This window comes from Protopterus annectens, chromosome 2.part0, assembly GCF_019279795.1.
Source record: "Protopterus annectens isolate FY-2018-M chromosome 2.part0, PAN1.0, whole genome shotgun sequence".
In the NCBI taxonomy this organism is placed as follows: Eukaryota; Metazoa; Chordata; order Ceratodontiformes; family Protopteridae; genus Protopterus; species Protopterus annectens.
Window position 1 is genome coordinate 36,005,815 of NC_056728.1, and position 22,581 is coordinate 36,028,395.

General features: G+C 41.6%; 1 protein-coding gene across 1 annotated transcript in view; it reads right to left on the bottom strand.

Annotated features, from left to right (window-relative positions):
• Window positions 1-22,581, bottom strand: part of UNC80 (unc-80 homolog, NALCN channel complex subunit) — a 5,631,640-nt gene that overhangs the window by 4,634,848 nt on the left and 974,211 nt on the right. The window contains exon 11 of the mRNA XM_044060513.1: window positions 20,373-20,513. Coding sequence (XP_043916448.1) covers window positions 20,373-20,513 — 141 coding nt within the window. The remainder of the gene's footprint in view (window positions 1-20,372; window positions 20,514-22,581) is intronic.

The window sequence follows — 22,581 nt, forward strand, 5'->3', positions numbered from 1 at the left end:
TTGCTTTCCTGGCAGGAATTGAGCTTGAAGATGTATTTGGTAAGTCAAGGCTGTCTTCCACAAGGCCATGGCTAGTCTGAAAAGGGGGTAGGAATGGGTCTCCCCCTGCTTGTTTATGTATCACATAACTGTGGTGTTGTCCATCTTTATCAGTAGTTGTCCTGGATGAAGTAAATCCTTGAAGGCAATCAGAGCATTCTGAACAGCTAGCATTTCTTTCTGGTTGATATGCAGATGCATTTGGTTTGGGCTCTATTTGCCCTGAATTCATCTCCCTGCCAGGTGGCCCCCCCAAGCATAGTCTGATGCATCTGTAGTTAGGGTTTGGGTGGCAGGGGGTAGAGTGAATGACAGTGCCTTGTTTTGGTGACATGTCTTTGCCCACTAAAGAAACTCCTGTTGTAGGTAGGGAATTAGAGGAATCATTGTTTCCAGGCTGTGACAATGTTGGTTCCATAAACTTTTTAGGTACCATTGAAGTTTCCTCATATGCAGTCTCGCATATGGAATTAGTAGAATGCAGGATGCCATGAACCCCACAGCCTGCAGAATTTGTCTTGCAGATAACTGGGTTTTTGTTGCCATTTGTTTGAAGTATGTTGTCAATTGTATTTGTTTGTCTGGCGTGAGGTAAACCATCTGGGCAGTTGTATTCAAGCTTGCACCCAGGAATGTAATTATTTGAGAGGGTACCAGTTGTGATTTCTTTTCATTTATGGTGTACCCTAAGCATGATAGAAGCCTTTTTACAAATGCCAGACGTTGAAGAAGAGTGTCCTTGTCCTCTGACTGAATGAGACAATCCTCCAGATAAGGATAAATTTGAATGTTTCTTTGTCTGCAGAATGCAATTACTGGTGCCAGGCACTTTGTAAAGACCCTGGGCGCAGTAGATAAGCCAAAGGACAGTGCAGAGAATTGGTAATGCAAAAAAAAACCTGCTTTGAAGCGGAGGTATCTTCTGCAAGATTCCCTTATTGGGATATGCAGGTATGCCTCTTTTAAGTCTAGAGTTACTAACCAAGCACTCTTGCCTAGCATAGGCAGTAGCTGTTGTAAAGTCAACATTTTGAATTTTGGAATGTCTAGGAACGTGTTCAGAATCGATAAGTCCAGTACTGGATGCCATGAATTGTCTTTTCTGGGTACCAGGAAGAGTCTTGAATAAAATCCTTGCCCTTTTTCCTTTTCTGGTACTGGTTGAATAGCCCCCATATCCATGAGGGACATGACTTGTTTCTGGGCATCTGCCCACTGGTTTTGTGGCAGATTCGGCCATCCATTTGGAATTGGCAAAGTACGGAAATTAAATATGTACCCCTGGGATACTATGTTTAATACCCAGTTGTCCTGGGTTATTAACTGCCAATTTTGCACATGAAGTGCTAGTTTTCCCCCCAAGGGGGCTGCCAAAAGATAAGTGCTTGGAGATGGTAGAGGGAAGTCATCGAGACTGCTTACTGTACGGTTGTGCTTTATTACTTCCAGATTTGGAGGTGGAGGCACCCCATTGCTTTGACCTGTAAGATCCCTGTGATTGATATCTGGAGCCTTTTGAGCACCTGGGTTTGCCCTGATTGGCTCTGCTGGACACAGGAAAGGACCAATTTTTAGTAGGCCAGTGCCTACTGAACCTGGGTGGCTGCACTTGCAAGAAATCTTTTACAGTTTGCATAGATTTAGCTTTGTCTTCTATTTTCTTTAATACCTCTTCTGCCTTATTACCAAACAGAGTATCATGCTGCAAAGGGGCATCCAACAATTTAGCTTTAACATGATCAGGCAGACTTTGCTCCTTGAGCCAGGCATGCCTTCTTATCACAGATCCAGTAACGGCGGCCCTACAAGAGGCCTCCAAGGAATCAAAATCACATTGCAAAGTATGCTTTCCAACTTGTTCTGCTGAATGCAATAAATCCTGTAATTCTTTATTTTCCACACAATCAGAAATCAACATCATTTTCTGTTTCAGTAATCCCATAACATGCTGTTGATATTTAAGCATATGAAATTGGCAGTTTAAAGCCCTGATTGTCAGGGTTGCAGACGTAAAACTTTCTTACCCCATCTATCCAGCGCCCTGGAATCTCTATCTGACGGGGTAGGATTTTTGGCTGTAGAATCCTTTACACCCTTGGGACTCTGAGAAATAGTCTCAGGATCAGCAGCAGGATTTTTGAAAATAAATTTGTGGGAGTCAGGAACCCTGTAATATCTGTCTGGCTTACTAGGAGCCAGAGGCAGGGAATCAGGAGCCATGCTTGATTCCGAGAACACATCATCAACAATGTCTAAAACAGGAGGTATTGCCAAAGGCCTATGCTTCGGAAGAAGAAGGAAATCTCTAAGCTTCTTTTTTGATTCAGAGAAGTCCTGACTCTCCCAGTGAAAATGTTCCCTTAAAGTATGTAAAGTCTCTCCAAAAGTGTAATCCTCAGGAGGAGATGCAGATGGGATGGATTCCTCTGCATCAGAATCCTCATAAGGTGGGATAAAAAATTCCTGATCAGAAGAGGAATCAGAAGAAATGGAAACCTGATCTAAAGATTCGTAATCAGTGCCTTGCCTAGGCCTCTTAGCGGGGGGGGGGGGGGACCTCTGAACAAGGTAATTAAATCCTCAGCCATTTTGATCATTTGTTTTTTAGGCATAGGGGCCTGAGCACGTGGCTCATGTGTTGGTTTTTTAGACATAGAAGTTGTTTTTTACCTTGTTTTTGTTGATGGCGTCGGTTTAATATAAAAATGTTGAGGCTTGAAAACACCCTCAGAAGCCGGTGCCTGCTCAGCGGCTCCGGACCCATCCAAGGGAGAGACATCCGCTGATTCAATATTTTGCGAATCTCGCGGCATACCGGACTCCGAATGTGTCTTGGTAGACCCCTACGACTCAAAAGTAGAGGGTATCAGGGGCTGCGAAAGTGCCTCACTGAGTACCGGCGAACCGGCGACTGGCTTAGGAGAAGCTTCGTCGTCGGTTTTGTACCTCGACAGTCTGTCTCTCTTTTTCCTTGTGTTTTTTGTGAACTCCGGTAGTCGGATTGCTAACTGACGACATTTCAGGGTAGTTAAATCTTGAGCAAAAATATTCTGAAGCAGAAATATACCAAAGCTTAATAGTGCATTGGTTAAATTTAACACAAAACCGACAGCAAGGCACGTTGTGATCAGGGCCTAGGCAAGGAATACAGTACAAATGAAAATCCTTATGAGGTATTTGCTTCCCACAAGTAATGCAATTATTAACTTTTACTGACATCGGTAAAGAGCAAGAAAAAGTTTCCCCAATGGGGTACTTAGCTTTAGTTTGAAGACTTCGGTTCTGAAACTCGAAAACGAAAATTTCAGGAGTTGGCCGACCGGCACTTGCGAACTGCTTCTGCTTCGGGCACTGTGCGGCAAGAAAGACTGATTAAAATGGCGTCGGCTGCATGTTTTATACCCCTGACGACCTGACGTCATGGAAGAGGAGACAGCAACCGACGCAGGACCCAAGACTTTGTTATTCAGGCCAACTGAGGGCAACCTGCCAGCAGATTACCCCAAATGTAATGACTGCAACAGTGAAACACAAAGAACATCCTACCAACACAGCAAAATAAACTCAAGTGAACTTCAAGGTGTTATTGCTCAGTAGCAGGAACCTAAATAAATAAACATTCTCCCTCCAAGCCCTATTCACACTTGAGAACATAGATATCCATGCAATTACTGAGACATGGTTTAAAGCAGCAGAGAGTACCCCAGCAGTGAAAGGATTCAATGCTTACCAAACTTTTAGACCAATAGCTAAACAGACAAGAGCTAAAGGTGGAAGTGTCTCAATATACATCAAAAACAAGCATACTTTTAGGGTGGCCAAACAGAATGACATGCTGGACTTCCTCTATGTGCAGATCACCACTGACAAAATCCCATACCACATCCTAGCCAGCTACAGGGGGTCTATATCACAAAGTTGGAGTGTCAAAACTTCGACTATGTAAATATCGAACCCAAAAGTTCGAAAACTGAATACTCCGAACACTCAGAAGTGTTTTTTTCCTAGGGAAAAAAAAAATCACCGTTCTGGTATAAAATGTGGAAACATACGAACACTACATACGGTTTCTATTGTGGGGGGCTTTGCCCCCACACCCCCCAACGTGGAAGACTGTGCCCCCCCCACACCCCCTACTTAAATATACCAACTCCGAGACCGCACCACAGTGGAGGAAATAACAAAGCCGCGGAACCGGCCCACCAAATTCTTTCCCTGGGAAAGAATTCAATGTTCCGTGACTTCGTTATTTTTAGACTTCGAACTTTCCAGTTCGAAGCTTCGGCTTTCGGACATTTGAGCGTTCGGACATCTGATATGCACCCAGCTACAGGTCACACTCCATATCCCAAGAAGATCAGAATGCACACCTGCACTTAGTGAAAACAACTGCCATCCAAACTACTACTACTCATGGGAGACTTTAATTACCCTTCTACAGACTAGAAATCCTACACAGCACCACATCTACAGGCACAGAGATTCCTGGACTTCATAAATAAAAACCCTGTTGACCAAATAGTAAATACACCTGTAAGAGACTCCAACATACTGGAACTCATGCTCAAAAATATGGGAGAAAGTACAGTTGTTTACACTTACCATAAATGTAGATGTTCGAGCGTATTCACTGTTGCAGTCATTACATTTGGGTTATCTGCCTGCAGGTAGCCCTCAGTCGGCCTGATTAACAAAGTCTTGGGTCCTATGCCGGTTGCTGTCCCTTCTTCCATGATGTCAGGTCATCAGGGGTATAAAACATGCAGCCAACGCCATTACATCAGTTTTTCTTTCCCCAGATGTCAGGTGCCCCCCTAATGGGAAGCAATTAAATATAAAAGTAAAAAGATATACCTCCAACAAAAAAGCAAATACACCAAAAAGGCTTTTAAACACACTAAAGGACAGTAGAGGTATAGCCAAAAGAAGTTAGGGGGCTGGAGGGAAGGTAACCAGACTGCAACAGTGAATACACTCGAACATCTACATTTATGGTAAGTGTACACAACTGTACTATGTTCTTCGTGTTTCACTGTTGCAGTCATTACATTTGGGTAGATTCCCAAAGTTAAGGTTGGGAGGAGAAATTTAGATAGCATTAGGGCCAGCTATAAGGGCCTGCAAGACTGCAGTGGCAAAGCCAGCTCTGGATTTAGAGAAAATTGGCAAATGATAATGCTTGGTGAAAGTATGTACAGAACTCCAGGTAGCAGCTTCTAGGATGTCCCTGGTAGGGACGCCTCTGAGAAAGGCTGCAGAGGTAGATGCAGCCCTGTTGGAGTGAGGTCCATGGTGCTTATAGCAGAAATGAATGCAATGACTTATCCATTTAGAAATGGTTTGCTTTGAAATAGCCTTCCCCTCTGCCCCTGCAGTAAATGCCATGAGCAGTTGTTCAGATTTCCTTTGAGATTTAGTCCTGTCCAAGTAGAATCTAAGTTGTCTGTGCACATCTAAGGAATGCAGTATCCATTCCCCTTTATTCTGTGGATTGGGAAAAAAGTTGGCAAAGGAATCGACTGATTAAAAGCCACACTGGATACCACCTTGGGCATGAAGGATGGATTGCTTCTGAGGGACACCCTATCCGCATGAAATATGATGAAAGGCTCTACTGCCATAAGGGCCTGTAATTCAGATACCCTTCTAGCTGAAGTGATTGCTAAAAGGAAAGCTGTATCCCACGAAAGAAATTAAGTCTGCAGTAGCAGCTGGCTCAAAAGGAGGTAGGGTGAGTTTCTCCAAGACAACGTTAAGGTCCCAGGTTGGGGTTGGAGCTCTCCTGGGTGGTCTCAAATTTTTGGCCCCTCTGAAGAACTGCTTGAGCAGTGAATGACAGAAGAGGGGAGGTTCTGTGTTATAATGAGCTAAAATGGCTGAGGCGTGGATTTTAATGGAGGAAAAAGACAGGCCCTTGTGAAGCATCTCAGTTAAGTATTGTAAAATCTGAGATAAATTGGGCGCTGCTGTGCTCATCCCTTGAGACTGGTTCCAGGCACAGAATCTTTTCCATTTTCCAGCATAAGATTTTCTAGTACTAGGCCTCCTTGCTTCTAAAATGATATCCATCACAGGTTTGCTGAGGGATGGTAAAGGAGAGATTAAGTAATTAGCCAGGCTGCAAGGTTCAGTGTTAGAAGCTGAGGGTGCAGAATCTGGTTCTCCTGCTGAGAAAGCAGGGAAGGAGTCTGAGGCAGGTGCCATGGAGATAACCATGACACACTGCGTAGGAGTGGGTACCAGTGTTGACACGGCCAGTCTGGAGCAATCAAAATCATCCTTTGTTTGTCCTGTTTGATTTTTCGTAGTACTTTGGAGAACAGACGCAGAGGGGGGAAGGCATAGACTGATAGTTTTTTCCAGCTGAAGGACAGAGCATCCACTTTCCAGGCTTGTTTGTGGGGATTCCTTGTGCAACATTTGTCCAATTGGTAGTTCTGGGGAGAGGCAAACAGGTCTATATCTGGGCTCCCCCATTTGCTTGTCAACATGTTGAAAATCCTTGGTTCCAGCTTCCACTCGTGTGGGTCCATAAGGTTTCTGCTTAGTCCATCTGCCAGTGTATTTAATTTTCCTGGCAGGAATTGACCTTGTAGGTGCACTTGGTAGCTCAAGGCTGTGTTCCACAATGCCATGGCTAGTCTGCAGAGGGGGTAAGAATGTGTACCCCCCCTGCTTGTTTATGTACCAAATAACAGTGGTGTTGTCTGTCTTTACCATTAGTTGTCCTGGAAGAATGTGGTCCTTGGAAGGCTGTCAGAGCATTATGTACAGCTAATATTTCTTTTTGATTGATATGCAGGTGCATTTGACTTGGGTTCCATTTGCCCTGAATGCACTTTCCTGCCAGGTGAGCCCCCCATGCATAGTCTGATGCATCTGTTGTTAGGGTTTGGGCGGCAGGGGATGGTGTGAAAGGTAGTCCCTTGTTTTGGTGGCAGGCCTCTGCCCACCAAAGGAACTCTAGGCGTAGGCAAGGTATGATAGGAATCATTGTTTCTAGGTCTTATGAATGCTGGCACCATAGGCTTTTTAGATACCACTGTAGTTTCCTCATATGCAGTCTTGCATATTGAATTAGAAGAATGCAGGAGGCCATGAACCCCAAGGTTTGCACTATTTGTCTTGCAGATGGCAGGGTTTTTGTGGCCACTTGTTTGAAGTAGGTTGTCAAATGAATTTGTTTCTCTGGCATGAGGTAAGCCATCTGGGAAGTTGTATTCAAGCTTGCTCCCAGGAATATATTTTGTTGACAGGGTACCAGGTGTGATTTCTTTTCATTTATAGTTTACCCCAGACAAGTTAGAACCCTCTTTACAAAGGCCAGATGATTCAAACGTATGTCCTGGCTTTCTGCCTGAATTAGACAATCATCCAGGTATGCGTATATTTGAATATTTCTTTGCCTGCAAAATGCAGTAACTGGAGCAAGGCACTTTGTGAATACCCTGGGCGCAGTAGATAAGCCAAAGGGCAGTGCGGAGAACTGATAGTGCGTGTAGCCTGCTTTGAAGCGTAGGTATCTTCTGCAAGATTCCCTGATTGGGATGTGCAGGTATGCTTCTTTTAAATCTAGTGTTGCCAACCAGGCATCTTTGCCTAGCATAGGAAGTAACTGGTGAAGAGTCAGCATCTTGAATTTTGGAATCTCCAAAAAGGTGTTCAGAGTAGACAGGTCCAGGATAGGATGCCATGAATTGTCTTTTCTGGGTACGAGGAAAAGTCTTGAGTAGAAACCTTGTCCTTTTTCCCCTTCTGGTACCAGTTGAATAGCCCTCATACTTAAGAGAGAAAGTACTTGTTTTTGGACCTCTGCCCACTTATTTGAGGGAGGTCCGGCCACCCACTTGGTGTTGGCAACGTGTGAAAGTGAAATCTGTATCTATATTTAAAACCTATTTGTCTTGGGTAATGAGTTCCCAATTCTTTGCATGAAGAGCAATATTTCCCCCCAAAGGGGCAGTCAGTTGATAAGTGCTTGGAAATTTTAAAAGGAAGTCATTGAGACAGTTTACCATAGGGGGGTCTTATTATTCCCAGATTTGGAAGTGGAGGCCCCCCACTGCTTAGTTCTGTGAGTCCCTTGGGACTGAAACCTGGGGTTTTTGCTGTGTCTGGGTTTGGCTTGAGAAGACCTGGAAGGGGCTGGATAGGACCAATTCTTAGAGGGCCAGTGCCTACTAAATCTAGGAGGCTGAACTTGTAAAAAATCTTTAACAGTTAGCATAGATTTAGCTTTATCTTCCATCTTTTAAGAACTTCCTCAGCCTTGTTGTCAAACAGGCGGTCCTGATTTAAAGGAGCATCCAACAATTTAGCTTTAACATGATTAGGCAAAGATTGCTCCTTAAGCCAAGTATGCCTTCTGAGCACAGACCCAGTAACAGCAGCCCTGCAAGAGGCCTCTAATGAATCAAAACCACATTGCAAAGTATGTTTTCCAACTTGTTCTGCAGAATGCATTAAATCCTGTAATTCTTTATTTTCCACACAGTCAGGAATCAACATCATTTTCGGTTTAAGCAGTCCAATAACATGTTGCTGATACTTTAACATATGAAACTGGCAGTTTAAAGCCCTAATGGCCAAGGTTGCAGACCCCATCTATCCAGCGCCCTGGAGTCTCTATCAGAAGGGGTAGGATTTTTAGCAGTAAAAGCCTTAATGCCCTTGAGCCTCTGTGAAATAGTCTCTGGATCTGCAATAGGACTTTTGAAAAGGAACTTGTGGCACTCAGGGACCCTGTAGTATCCGTCAGGTTTTCTGGGAGCAGGAGGCAGGGAATCAGGGGCCAAACTAGATTCCGAAAAAGCATCAACAATGTCTAGTACAGGAGGAATAGCTAAAGGCCTATGCTGAGGTAGGAGAAGGAAATCCCTAAGCCTCTTTTGTGAATCAGAAAAATTCTGGCTTTCCCAGTGGAAATGCTCCCTTAGAGTATGTAAGGTTTCACCAAAAAGAAAAATCCTCAGGCAGGGAAGCAGAGGGAATAGAGTCCTCTGCATCAGAATCTTCATAAGTAGACAAGGGCAAATCCAGATCATCAGAAGAATCAGAAAAAACAGAATCCTGAACAGAAGATTCATAATAAACTTCAGTCCTAGGCCTCTTAGAAGGGGGGGGGGGTTGGCTACCCCTGATTAGAGTTATTAGATCTTCAGCCATTCTTATCATTTGGTTTTTAGGCATAGAGGCCTGAGCATGTGGAATGGGCGTCGGTTTTTTAGACATGGATCGAGATTTAGGCCTAAGGAAAGAAGGAGGCGTTGATTTAATATGCAAGTCTGTAGGCCTGAATACACCCTCAGAAGCCAGTGCCTGCACAGCGGCTCCGGACCCATCCAAGGTAGAGACATCCACGGGTTCCCTAGTTGAAGCATCTCCGAATGGGTCTCAGTAGAGGCCTGCGAATCAAAAGTAGCGGGTATCAGGGGCTGCGAAAGCGCATCACTGAGTACCGGCGAACTGGTGACTGGCTTTGGAGAAGCGTCGTCAGCAGTTTTGGACCTCGGCGGCCTGTCTCTGTCTTTATCTTTGCATTTTTTCGGAATCCCGGTAGTCAGATGGCTAACCGACAACATTTCTGGATAATTAAACAGAGAACCGAAATATTTACAGGCAAAAATATACTGATGACGGATAGTGCGCTGATTAAAAAAAGCACAAAACCAACAGCAAGGTACGTCATGGTCAGGGCCTAGGCAAGGAATACAGTACGAATGAAAATATTTATGAAGTATTTGCTTTCCACAAGTAATGCAATTATTAACTTTTACTGACATCGGTAAAGAGCAAGAAAAAGTTTCCCCAACGGGGTACTTAGCTTTAGTTGAAGACTTCGGTTCTGAAACTCGAAAATTTCAGGAGTCGACCGACCAGCACTTGAGAACTGCTTCTGCTTCATGCACCGCACGGCAAGAAAGACTGACGTAATGGCGTCAGCTGCATGTTTTATACCCCTGACGACCTGATGCCATGGAAGAAATGACAGCAACCGACGCAGGACCCAAGACGTTGTTAATCACGCTGACTGAGGGCTACCTGCAAGCAGATAACCCAAATGTAATGACTGCAACAGTGAAACACGAAGAACATCACTGCATCCCTCCAATGTCTCATCCTCCCTGGTAAAGTCTGACCATAAAGCTGTTTCCTTTGCAATCAAAATAAACTCCATAATCCCATTAAAACCAATAACATTTAGGAACTATTCTAAAGCAAACTATCTTTTACCGTACTTCTTTGTAAATAAAACCTAACCAGAGAATAAGGCCTAGCATGGTTTTCCAGGGTGGTCATGATATAACCCCTACCCCAAAAATAAGCCCCAGTTAAGATTGTCAACAACACACAACAGACATGTTGAATTATAGAATAATATTATTGACACCTGTTGACTGAGGTTATCGTACTCTGCTTGCCATTTTCGGACCATTCGGACACCCAACTTCTTCTCTTTGCAGAAAGTCATAAGATTCTTTCCTTGGGAGCCCTCCATGATTCTTACTGTAACCCTAATCATCACTCACACTTGACGGTTAAGATCCTTGGCCCATAAACACTGGCAGGTGTACTTTGATTGGTCAAGGTACAGACAACGCACGTAAAGCGCGCACACTTGATAACAAACAGCTGTGGTTATGTCTTCTCCTCTTAACCGGCGCCATTTTGGTTTGCCACTCCGGTCTCATAAGTCTTCAATTAACCCCCCCCCAGACAAGATGAGTGCAAAAAAAAGCTATTCCGTCGAGTACAAGAAAGGAATCATGGAGGACTCCCGAGGAAAGAATCTGACGGCTTTCTGCAAAGAGAAGTTAGATCTCTGAATAGTCCGAAAATGGCGTGCAGCATACGATAACCTCAGTCAACAAGCCGACGAGGGGAAATGCTAAGAACTACAAGTGTGGATCAGGTCGGCAACCATCATTTCCTGAGCTGGAAGACATCATCTGTGAATGGATTGCTAACAGGAGAGCAAAGGCTTTGGTTGTGCGCAGGGCTGATATTCAAGCATTTGTTCTTGCAATGGCACCACAGTTAGAAATATCCCCAGAAGAATTCAAAGCATCACAAAATTGGTTGGATGGCTTCCCTCAGCGATATGAACTGTCTGTAAGAAGATCAACAACACTGTTCAAGATGGAAGATACTGAAGTTATTAAACGTGCACTTGTGTTCAAGTTCTTTGTTGATAGCATTGACTTTTCTAAATGGTAACTCTCCAACATGATTGCTATGAATGAAACTGCAGTGTTTATGGGCCAAGGATCTCAAACAACAATTGATCAGAGGGGTGCCTCATTAATCTACATTCCCTCCACTGGTTACGAGAGTGCACGTGTTACTTGTATTTTGGCAATTCTTCTAGATGGAAAGAAAACCCCACCTCTAATCATTAGTAAGGGCAAGAAAGATAAGACTGAATGTGTTTCAGGCATTTACATTCTTGAAAAAATGAAAAAGCCTGGTGCACTCAAGCAGTTATAAGGAAGTGGGTTGATGTAATGCTGCCACTTGTTTTCCGATGCGTCGAAAGAGGTCTGCTAGTCTGGGATTCAGCCAGCACTCACCACGCTAAAGAAATGAAGAAATTCCTTGCACGGAAAAGAATAGATCAAATAATAATTCCTGCAGGAATGACTGCCTATCTTCAGACTCTTGATATTGCAATAAACACGCCATTAAAGGACCATTTGCGTATGGAACTCAATGACTACACTGAAAATAGAATGGAGAGAAATCAGCATGGAAACTTTGTGAAGCCTAGCCTGCAAGAGGTCGTGACTTGGGTGAAAAATTCATAGGATAAAAATCACTGACAGCTGTGTTGCCAATGCACTATGAGCAGGCTACTTGGACAAGCAGTGCTCATTTAAGGAGACCTCTATTGCTAGGCATAACAGACTGGGGCCAATGGTTCTACAGGAAATGGAGTCGCAAGAAATTCAGGCCAGAATTCGGGGGTCGGACACTTTTGACAATGTTCCAGAAGAAGATGACATGACTGTATTTGAACAACTTTTCCACTATCGGGGCAACAGAATTGATTGCTTCTGCTTTTTCTGCACCTTCTGTTAAGCATGAAATATTGCACTGTGAAAGCCAAGGTGTAGATATTCTGAAGTTGAAATGTTTGTTGCACTGTTTATGTAGAATTCTCACACAACTGTTGTCCAATAACAGAAAAGTACCAAATAAATGTCAATTTATGTACATGAATAAATGTCGATTTGTGTTCATGAATAAATGTCGATTTTTGTACATGAATAAATGAATAAATGTAGATTGTTGAACGGTGGGGGTAAATAAGGCATCCCCTGATAATAAGCCCTAATGCGTATTTCGGCGGGGGAAAGAGTATGTCACCCGGTCTTATTTTCGGGGAAATACGGTATTGAGAGCTTGTCAAAATTCAATGCCTCTCCAAACCCAGAGAACATGGCAGCCTATGTTGAATTGCTCTTAGAACCTCTGTACAACCATGTCAACAGCTGCGAAGGGGTGATGTACCTACCAGAAGTAAGCATAGGACTAGCCTCAGAAACAAACCACCATGGTGGCATCCCAAATTAAAAGGATACACCACAAAAGAAAATTTTTGAAAATACCAGGAGTAATTCCCATAAAGATAAAAACTTTCTCATCACACTAAACAGGCAACTAAGAGGGCTAATTAAATGGTCAAGCTAGGCCAGCTTTCACGTTGAGATAGCCTCCCAGGTGAAAGAAAACCATAAGGTCATGTTCAGCTATGTCAAAAATCTCAAGGGTAGAAAGCAGCAATGTGCTGAGCTGGTGGTTAATGTTGCCATATTCACCAATGCCGATGATATAACAAACCTGTTAGTGGACAAATTCAGTTTCAGCTTTACTCCCCCATCATCCCCAACCCCTCCCCCCAAAATACCCTTAATATAACCCATCCAACTATTACTAGGGAGTATGTATTGGCTGTGCTCGCTAAAGCCAAGAACACAAACCTAATGGTCCTCAAATAACATCCCAGCTTGCCTCCTGAACAGTCTAAACTTTGAATGATCAGGACCCCTGGAGTCATTATTTAACAATAAAACAGGCTTTGTGACACGTGACTAAAGTAATGCAATGGTTATCCCCCTTCATAAGGGATGACCTTCAACAAATCGTGGAAACTACATACGTTAGTCTGACTAGTCTTATTTACAAAGCCACTGAAAGAATTATCAAAGAAATTAACACAGAAATATGAGACCTCCAGATACTGGATCCATCCCAGTTTGACTTTGTCAAATGAAGGTCATGCTAAATAAACCTGGTGGACTTCTTTGAAAAGGTCACTAAAGAAATGGATGACGGAAACTGTGCATACTGCCTATCTAGACCTGGATAAAGCATTTAAAAACCTAAAAGTTGATTCACTAGTCAGGGATCTGGGAACTCATGTAGGTAGGATAGTAACCGAGTCTTCAACCAACATGTGTCCAAGATAGTAAGAAAATCCTTCTATGCTGCTCAACTTATAAGTAAGGGCATAGCATCTAGGTCCAGAGAGGTCATCATACTACTGTAGTCGGCCCTCATAAGACCATAAAAGAGTAAAATGACCCCTTCAGTATGTGCCTGACCAGACACATGCAGCAACTAGAATGCTGACAAAGGTTCCTTACTTAAAAATACAGGGGGTAAACACAATGTCCTATGATGATTGCCTCAAAGCCCTGTCTCTTTACTCGTTATCATACAGAATTCTGAGAGGTAATCTTTGTCTGGCAAACAAAGCATCCCTTGACCCTGTTTTGATGACCCTTTTCCACTTCTATAAAACAAGTAGCATCAGAACTATTTGATTAAAAGACGTACATTTTAATTTTGACATAAACAGGACATGCTAGAGAGATAGACATGTTTCTCAGAAAATTCTCATTCTCTGGAACAGGCCCTCCATCCACGTGAAGCAGAATTCCTCCCTATCCTTATTTAAGTGCTACTTGAACCAATGGAAGAGTAATCAGAAATTCTGCCCTGATGTAGCACCTATGTCTCTGACAGACAAAGGCAGTCAGTAAATAACCCCCTATAAATCAAATTTGTTGGTCACATTTGGTTTGCACAGCTAGGCTTATAAAGGCCCTGGTGGTCATTAGCTTAGTATACTCCTATGAATCTATAAACTGGGATTGTGCTATAAGTAAATGTGAGGGGACCCATGCACAGAATAAAGCATTTAAGAACTACCTCTGTCCATTAGTAGTACAGGGGGCATTCCTTGGGTACATTTTCTGTTTCCTATCCATAAATCTAAGTTGTACTTGAATATGGACATGGATGAACTTTATTTTATGTGGATGGAGAGCCAGGTCCAGTTATAATTCTGTATATGGTTACAGTTCCATGAAAGTTTTATTAAAAGCTCTCAGAGAAGGGGCTAATATATGACATTTTAACAATACTAGTGAATGCAGGACTTTAAAAGCAATTAAGAGTGAGAACACTGAATACTGAATTATACTTAGTTTCTTTTATGGGTGGGTGCATGACTTTTGTCAGTTTAAGGAATGCAACACATAGCCAGAATACATGTATGTTAACTTGGCACTATAGCAGAGGTAAAAAATCAGGTTTACCTTTACATGTGCATATTGCACACGGGCGACCATCAAATGTTCGAAAGACAGTTTTCAAGTTCTGAAAACTTCGAACGGAAGACGGTTCGAATGTGCAATGAGCGAATGCACAGTGAGAGTCACTCATTGCACATTCAACATTTAGGGGCAGAGCACACTATAGTGGGGAGTTGGAAATGGTTCGATTCCCCGCTGTAGTGCGATCTCGGAGTTAGAATAATAAAGAAGGGGGGGTGTGGGGTGCCTGCCCCCCTGCATTACACGGCATATACTTTTGTTGTCGACATTCATGTTCGAAAAACAGCGAATCGGCTGTTCAATTTGCTGCTTTTCGAACATTAGAAACTGTTGCTTTTTCCAGTTTCGTTTTTACGATGCGAGGATATGACCACTCGCACAAGTGTGATTCGAGGTTTTAAAGGTAAACCAAAAAATCATATGTATTTCGCCTTAATAGAGAAATTTCAGTCACTAGAAATGCGCTATGGTAAAAAGTTCTTGAAACAATGGTGGTGGTGGGGGGGGGTCAAACTTGACAAAGAGCAGCATTTAATCCCCAAGGGTAAGATGACATTCATATGTAAATGTTATACTATTATAATTCTATGTATTATAATTTTCTCTCAAAGACAAACTGACATAAGGCAAGTTATGCACACATACTGAAATGCAAGACTTTACAGACGTTTGAATGAGAACATGAAATGCTGCATTACCCTTAGTTTCCCACAGATGTGAATATATCATTTTTTCAAAGTGACTAAGGGATCACAAATTCAGAATATAACTGCATTCAATTATCATTACATAAAAAAGTAAAAATCATACACAATTCCCCATTACAGGGACTTTTGTGTAACCAGAATTACGCCTTAATCAAAACTCCCTGCATGTGAGGTCAAAATTCAGCACTGAGCTGCATTCAGATTAATGGCAGACTGACAATCACACATGCATTATGCATTTGAGAATCTTACTACAATTCTCTAAAATAACTGTTACAGATTGGTACAGGGGAACCAACACATGGCTTTTCATACAAAGGTACTCAGGGCAGTATTGTAAAGATATCTCATACTGACAATGTGAAATGCTGCATTATATTTGCTTCTATCTGGGGTAGGGTATGATTTATTTTCCAGGTTGCATCACATGCCCAGAATATATGCATATAGTTGTCATTATACATGTACAACACACATTTTATTAAAAGTAAAAAATCGAACTTCTTACAGAAAAGGAAACTTTTTTGTTACTGGAAACATGTCAAGACCAGAACTGTGCAAAAGGGGCAATTTGGTGAGGTCTAAGCTGTATTTAAATGCCAAAAGCCAAATGGCAATCCTGGATGCACTTTATCCAAGATTACTATAATTACAAAAAATGTTATTAAGTCTCAGAGGGGGACTGACTTAAGGCACTTTATACACAGGTACAGAATGCAGGGATTTGCATGCATTTTACAATGATAATGTGGCTGTTGTGTGAATCTGTTGTGTGGTCTCCTTTAAGGCCCCCGAGCCGGCGGAAAACAGTACTCAAGCCGCTGAATCACTTACAAATGCCTTCTACCAGCACCTGCAGGACTGCATGGATAAGGCAATCCCAAGCAAAACAAAGACTCTTTGTACCAAAGGCAAGCGTCCAGTCTGGTGGACCCCAGCCATAAACAAACTCTACAACAAAAGGAGGAAGCTACTACAAGATAGAGCAAAATCCTTAAAAGGTAAGACACCCTTGATCACTATAAGTAAAAAACTAAGAGCTCTCATAAAATCATCCAAAGCAAATTTCGAGAGAAAAATAGCTAAAGACTCAAAAGACAATCATAAGGCCTTCTTTAGCTATGTTAGAAACCTGGGAGGAAACTCCCAGATATGCTCAGAGCTAGTTCAAAATGATGTGAAGATTACTGATCCTACAGACATTGCCAACATACTGGCTGACAGGTTCAGTGCAAACTTCTCCTCCCCAAAAGGAGAGATATCTATACCAAACGATTGCAGCCCCCAAACATCTCCAGCCCAAGTGAGAACTGCTCTCTCCAAAGCAAAAACACAGCATCCATGGGACCTGATGGTGTCCCCGGCTGTGTGCTCCATGAACTCAATGAGGAATTAAACCCACAGCTAGGACAGCTGTTTAATCAAAGTCTTACCTCTGGATACGTACTCCAGGAGTGGCGCACTGCAACTGTGGTACCACTTCACAAAGGCGGTGCCTCCACCGACCCTGGAAATTACCGCCCATTAGCTTGACAAGCCTTATCTGCAAAGCCATGGAGAGGATCATAATGGACCTCATAAATAAAGACATAGGAACTTGCAGACTTTGGATCCAACCCAGTTTGGCTTTGTCAAAGGCAGATCATGCCTTTTAAACTTGGTTGACTTTTTCAAACAGTCACCAAAGCCATTGATGAGGGAAAGGCAGTCCATACAGCCTACCTCGATCTGGCTAAGGCCTTCGATACAATACCCCACTCGGGTATCATTGAAAAACTCATCAGCTTAAATGTCAACCCATACATCACAAGATGGGTTGCAAACTGGCTGAGTGACAGAACCCACAGGGTCAGAGTTGCTGGCGCCATGTCAGACTCAAAGCCTGTCACAAGTGGTGTCCCACAGGGCTCAGTCCTGGGCCCACTCTTGTTTGGCATCTACTTTTCCGAAGTACAAGCAAACACAGGAGGGTTATGGCTGACAAAGTTTGCAGATGACTGCAAACTGGGCGCCATAGTAGAAAACACATCTGATACAGATATCCTTCAGAAGGGTCTCACAGAAACGGATAACTGGTGCCAGAGCCACGGCCTAAAGTTAAATGCCAAAAAATGCATAGTCATACCCTTCGGGAAAAACAAGGTTACCCCTAGCTACCAAATAGGTGGCAATCCACTGAGCACAGAAGAAGTTATCAGGGACCTGGGGACCCAGGTTGATAGTAGTCTGTCATTCGACACCCATGTAGCTAAAGTAGTTAGGAAGACCTTCTACATTGCCCACCTTATCATGAAGGGATTCTCATCTAGATCAAGGGAGGTCATAGTCTCCCTTTACTCATCACTCATCAGACCAATGATTGAGTACAATGCCCCATTCGAATGTATCTGACCCGACACTTGCAGCAGCTGGAGAGGCCACAAAGTTCCTCACCAAAAGGATAAAGGGTCTCAAAAATCTGTCCTATGCTGCCCGACTGAAAGAACTCCAGCTCTATTCAGTCGCTACTGCTTGCTCAGAGGTGACCTTTGCCTAACATACAAGGCCATGTCAAACCCAGATTTGATGAATATGCTTCACCTCAAAAATCTAGATCCATCAGAGCCACAAGGGCGGAGACTTAAACCTTGACACGGCTATTAATAGGACGTGCTGGAGGGATAGATTCATCACCCAAAGACTCCCTATGCTGTGGAACAAAATCCCGGTACATGTGAGGCAGAGCACCTCGCTGGCCTTGTTCAAGAGAAATCTTGACCAATGGATGGGAGATCACAGATATACCCCAGGGATAACCTCAGTGTCACTGCTCGACAGAGGCACAGCAAAATAATGGGTATAGTTCCCCATACTAAAGGGGTGGCGTAAGCCACAAAACGATGGGCTAGGCTTGTAAATGCCCTCGGGCAGATAGCCTAGTATGAACCTATGAACCTATGAACCTATAATCTCAAACACCAACAGCTCATGTTTCACCACTTGCCTCTGGTGACCTTGACTCACTGTATAACACTGTGATTGGTAGCAAGATATTAAAAAAGTGTTCTTTCATTTTTTTGCAAGGAGGGAATCCACCTGCACCCCTGGGATGGGGTTCTGCCCTCCATCACCTCTGGACTATAAATATAAGGTCTCTGAGGTTGCAAAAACTTGAAGATAGCAGTGTTACAGACATAGTCTACATATTCACGTGCCTGACTCTAGATATACAGATATGTATATTCAGCTGCTAGCAAATGAGCTGTGAACAGCTGAACAATGAATATGAAAAACTAACTCTGTTCTACTGCAGGTGTAGGGCTTCTCTTCAGGGTGAAGTTTGCCACACACATCCATCATATATCTTTACTGAACTGTTGTTTTGTCATTACATCAGAATTAAAAAACATATTTATATCTACTGAAAAGGAAGGTTTTCTGGCACTGGGTGTATGCTCCCCCATCAAAATTCAAACTCACATGTAGCAATGAACATTTCATGAAAATAGTTATGCAAGTGTTTAAATATAACATCACCAATTAAATCCATTCTGTAGCTGACGGTTAAGACATTTTGTTTTCTGAATAATTTGCTAGAAAACATCAAATACTTTTAAATCTACAAGTGCGTATTATGATGCACTGCCAGAAGGACAATATAGTCATTTGGATGCTCTGTTTTTTTTTTTTTTTTTTTTTACTATTTAGTTCGCTGCAAACGTACATTTGCAACTTCTGGCCTATAAAAATAAGCATTTTTGAATAAAGTAATGTTTTTATTACTTTTAAATGTTTCCCAAAAATGGTATTACAATTTAATTTTGTATTAAAATTCAAGATGTACCTGTTTCTTTCCCTTAAAACTGAGTACATTCTGGGGAATTTTGACAGGTAATTATCCTAGGATCAGTCTCCAAAACCATTTACATACAATGAGCAAGCATAGACAGAACAGTCGGCAGTTTTGGGATAGTCCTCTTAAAAAAATAGTCCGTAGTATGGGGGTTAAGCTCTACTTTTAAACCAAAATGCAAGCTTCCTCATAAGTATATTATAATGATAAATGATGGCATACCAAACCGGTCATGTTTGACACAGCTCAAGCCATTCCCACAGAAATCAAAGAAGAGGAAGTGCACTCTCCTGTAAGTTCATAGGTTCATACTAGGCTATCTGCCCGAGGGCATTTACAAGCCTAGCCCACAGTTTTGTGGCTTACGCCACCCCTTTAGTATGGGGAACTATACCCATTATTTTGCTGTGCCTCTGTCGAGCAGTGACACTGAGGTAATCCCTGGGTCGAGCAGGAAACTGAGGTAATCCCTGGGTTATCCCCTTATTTCACTCAGAGTGTGGGAAAGGTTGTGCAGTCATTGCAATAAATATATTACAAGAAGCAGACACATTTCTCCTGGAAATTCAAGGAATATAACTGTGATCCTCGAAGTAGTCAGGGATCAAATTCAGTATTTTAAGGGTGAACTGGAGTAACAGCAAATCACAAGACTGTTGTACCTTGCAGTATTCCCCTATTTTATCCACAACAATACAAACTCTACCATCAGATATTTTAACTTATGAGTTAATACCACCCTCTAATTGTTGTCTACTATTTATACTTGCCAACTTACAGTACTATATTTTACCATACTAAACTACTATTAAGTACAGCACAATTTATATCATTCCTATGTGCCTCAAGCCTTGAGCTCTTGTTGGCTTAGAGACAGTAAGAGAACAGATAGTAAAATAACTATTTTGGAGTAAGCTCCCTAATATGTGCACCCACAACAAGAGTCCAATCAGGTCCACCTACCAAAGTAACAAATGCACAATAAATAAATATAAATGCAAAATAGTAAACAAAATATCTTATACAGAGACTACTATTCAATTAATGAATTGCTAACATTAACTCAGGCTCAAAATATTTGACTTCAGTAACCTTTACATTACAGCATATGAAATATATATATTACAGCATATAAAATATACTCTTTATTCTTGGCATATCTGTACAACTGACCATCTTTGACTGTGTTTTCTCCATGACTGTTGGAATGATCAGGGACGTCAGTGAGTAAACTGTGATGGGAGTGGGACTGCTTCACACTTAGACTTTCCATTTCAGTAGCAGTGTCTGTGCTTCCTCGTCTTGTTAATTTGCCTGAAAAAAAAAAAATATATATATATATATGAAGAAACTAAAAACGGCAAATACTTGCATGCATGTCTTTGCACTATTTTAGATAACTTTGTATAGTACTTTTACTTTGTCATAGTGAATCTGTTTTAGCATATTAAAAGCAGTTACAATGTACTTGTTTGCTTAGAAATGGATTGATTGCTTGAAATTTGAAAAATGACAATTGTCATTGCACATTAAGTACATAAATTAGCAACGTTGACAGGCATGAATTAAAAAAGGTAGAAATACCAAAGTCACACAAGAATGCTGATAAATATTCAGAAAAGGCAGTTTTTTGTTTCTGGCATATAGTTCTGCAAAGAAAAAATACCTATGTGTTTCTCATAGCTGGGTGTTGAAAACAATTTAATATTATATATTAAATGTGACCGAGTATGATACTTAAAAACACAGGTGTGTAATGTACTTAGAATATGAATGAAGTGTCCATTTCTTCATAGTACAGCTACATTTACAGCCACTCATCACACTATCGCTACAATTTTACTTGAGCAGTGAGTATAATACAATACTAAATAATTTATGTCAGCTAGAAAATGATAGTAGCTTTAACACAATCAGATTTTAAAGACTGGTAACAACATCATACACCTTTTAGCAAGCTATTAAAAGATCTAGAAAAAAATACACCTGAGCCATTACAATATGCCATGGAGAAATAGCTGTAATGGAATTCTGCACTGTCAAATTGCAGTGGGTCTCTGTCGCTTTGTGAACCATGACATCAAATTAAAGGAAGCAAAAACACTGAAAACACACTATTCATGGTGGTGTGACATTTTCTTGAGGTACTGCAAAGCAGCAGCAATACTGAAACTCTGATCGAAAAATACAATATCTACCTCGTGTATGAGTTCACAATTGCTTACATACACTTATAAAATGATAAAATGTTGAACTTAGATGGTAACACTACATTATTATAATACCATTTTATAAAACACCATGGAACAATGATTATTGCATTTTTCTGTTTCAACATTTTGCACCAAAGTTTTACCTGCAGGAGCCAGCATACGGTGAGAGAAGAGTGACAACTCATCACTTCTCTCAAGCAGGAGTGTGAGGGGATATGCTGGGGATGGTGGTGACTAAAGAGTGAAGGGGGGAGCTAGATGTGATTGAATGGGGCTATATTACAGCAGGGTCAATCTTGACCATGGTCATCTCAGCTAAATATTCTACCAACAGTAGTCTCCTTTAATGACAGATCTTGTTTAAGTTCATTTCAGACATGATTGAATTTTATTATTTGTTAGTAATTGCAGGTGTGGGGGTAGCCACATTCTTTGATTTGCTGTCCTTGCCTATTTAAGTGGTACAGTTTGAAATATTTTCTGCTTAAAAACCTCAGCTTTGGCCGCCTAAGATCTAGCTGTATTCAACTGGGCATATAAGAGAATTTAAGTACCTTTATCTGCACTTTTTTTTCAAATAATACAGTATTTAAATTGATTTAACTGTGTTGCATGATTATTAACTGAACTGAAAGTTTTGACTCTGTTCTTCAGTTAGTGCTGCTTCAATTTTATTATTTGTTAGTAATTGCAGGTGTGGGGGTAGCCACATTATTTGATTTCCTGTCCTTGCCTAGTTAAGTGGTACAGTTTGACATATTTTCTGCTTAAAACCTCAGCTTTGGCCGGCTAAGATCTAGCTGTATTCAACTGGACGTATAAGAGAATTTAAGTACCTTTATATGCACTTTTTTTCAAATAATACAGTATTTAAATTGATTTAACTGTGTTGCATGATTATTAACTGAACTGGAAGTTTTGACTCTGTTCTTCAGTTAGTGCTGCTTGAATTTTATTATTTGTTAGTAATTGCAGGTGTGGGGGTAGCCACATTCTTTGATTTCCTGTCCTTGCCTATTTAAGTGGTACAGTTTGAAATATTTTCTGCTTAAAAACCTCAGCTTTGGCCGGCTAAGATCTAGCTGTATTCAACTGGACGTATAAGAGAATTTAAGTACCTTTATCTGCACTTTTTTTCAAATAATATAGTTTTTAAATTGATTTAACTG